The sequence below is a fragment of the Egretta garzetta genome, unplaced genomic scaffold (genome assembly GCF_000687185.1).
Source record: "Egretta garzetta isolate BGI_Z169 unplaced genomic scaffold, ASM68718v1 scaffold880, whole genome shotgun sequence".
Lineage (NCBI taxonomy): Eukaryota > Metazoa > Chordata > Aves > Pelecaniformes > Ardeidae > Egretta > Egretta garzetta.
The window spans coordinates 14,008-15,946 of NW_009258289.1; the positions used below are offsets into that span (position 1 = coordinate 14,008).

The 1,939-nt window shown below is 61.4% G+C and overlaps 1 protein-coding gene across 1 annotated transcript in view; it reads right to left on the bottom strand.

Annotated features, from left to right (window-relative positions):
- The window catches only part of LOC104124996 (metal transporter CNNM4-like), a 3,683-nt gene extending 3,040 nt beyond the window's left edge, over positions 1 to 643 (bottom strand). Inside the window, exons 1-2 of the mRNA XM_009637390.2 lie at positions 451 to 643; positions 215 to 352 (exon numbers count right to left, since the gene is read on the bottom strand). Of these exons, the coding sequence (XP_009635685.2) occupies positions 215 to 352; positions 451 to 610 (298 nt within the window). The 5' untranslated portion in view covers positions 611 to 643. The remainder of the gene's footprint in view (positions 1 to 214; positions 353 to 450) is intronic.
- Positions 644 to 1,939: the final 1,296 nt, after the last annotated feature.

The following is a 1,939-nucleotide window of genomic DNA, read 5'->3' on the forward strand; positions in this document are numbered from 1 at the left end:
TCCCTGGAGGTATTTAAAAGAAGGGCAGATGAGGTGCTGAGGGCCAGGGTTTAGTGGTGGGGTGGCAGGGTTTGGTTAAAGGTTGGACTCAATGATCTTAAAGGGCTTTTCCAACCAAAGCCGTTCTATGATTCTATGATTCCTCAGTGGGGGGATGGGGATGGAGCCCACGCAGCTGCCGGGGAGGCTTCCCCCCCCCCAAAAACCAACTCACCCGTGGAGAGGAAGCGGTGAGCGGCCAGCAGCAGCTGCGGGGAGACCTTCACCTTCAGCTCATTGACGGGGTCCTTGAAGGCCGAGAAGTCCCGCTTGTTCTTCTGGTTGCCCACCCGCTTCTTGCTGCGGTTGTCGGCTGCGGGGAGGAGCACGATGTCAGGGTTGGGGGGGTGTGTGACAGGGAGGACCCCGGCACGCGACGAGGCAGAGAGAGGGGCCGAGCCCCAAACCTACTGTAGGTATCCGACTCGTCCAGGATCTCTGACTTGATGATCTCCTCGATGACGTCCTCCAGCGTCACCAGCCCCAGCACCTCATAGAAGGGGTCTCCCTCGCCCTCGTTGTTCACCTTCTGCACGATGGCCAGGTGGGACTTCCCTGCGGACAGACACATGGACGTTGGAAGGGAGACCACCCCCAGCCCCACTGCTGGGCTGCAGCACCCAGCGATGCCACCAGGCCCAGCCCTTCCCTCCCCCCCACCCCAGGAAACAAGAAACCAGTTAAAATCTAAACCATGGGCTGGGCACTAATTCCCAGCGTAACGACGTTAATTAAGCCCGTGATAGCGGTGCCCACAAAGCTCAAGGCACCTCCGTGCCACCGTGGGGTGTGGGCCGGGCCAGGGGGTTCACAGGAGGCCAGGATGTGTCCCCAGATGAGCCCATGCCATGTCACCAGAGCGTGGCACCGTCCCGGCAGCGCCGGGTGAGCACCCGCTGGCTGAGGGCACCCTGGCACGGCGGGAACGACGCAGCCACGAATTGGGTTTTCTGCCAGCAGCCCCAACCTCTCCGAATTTCCTCGGTGGCTCCGCCGAGCTGACCCAGGATTGTCCCATCCCGGAGGAAATGCTTCGGACACGTGGTACCGCAGCGGCCACCCGGTCCCGGAGCCAAAACATCCGGGGGAAGGGAGCCAAGGGCAGGCAGCCGCTGCCCAGCCGGCCCTGGCCATGAGCAGGCAGGTCCTTGCTGGCAAGAACCACCCCAGCCGTGAATTAACAACTCCCCTGGCTCCGCTGGCCTCACCCCAGGCAGGACGCAGTTTGCCTTATCCAAGCTAAATTCAAACCGCCGGCTTGCGTTGAAGCTGGCGTCGCTCCTGCCCCAGCAGCCGGGCACCTGCCGAGCCTCTCCGCGAACCAACGTTTCTTCTGCTTCATCCCAAAATCATGCCGAGCTGCCAGGAAAAACTCCTCCTCCTCCTCGGAACATCCACCTCTGCTCCGGGGAGAGGAGCTGAGCAGCTGCATGGAAAACCGCAGTGCAGCCGGGCCAGGCCAACGCACCTGCAGGACCGGTATCCTTAGCCTGGGGAAACTGAGGCACGGAGGAAGGCGACATTCGCTCCCTGACCTCAGCACAGCCCGAAATAAAATCACTTCTACCTCCTCAAGCACCACGCTGGCCCCCGGGCCAGCAGCCAGGCGCCCCACTCGCCGGCCCGCTCCGGCTCCAGCACAAATCTGCCCTCCCCGGCACTATCTGCTATTTAATTTTAGAGCTGGCGACCGCAGGCCCCTTGTCGCTCAGGGAAAAGCTAATTTTAGGGATGGTCACCACGCAGCTCCCCTTTTTCTCCTCCTTCAGCCAAGCTCACGGGGTTCAGGCAACCCCGCTGCAAAATGGTGTTGTGTAGAGGCGGGAAAAGATCCTAAAATTATTGCTTGGGCTGGGAAAACCCCTTACCCAGCCGTCTAGCCCCCTCGGTGCAGTGGCTC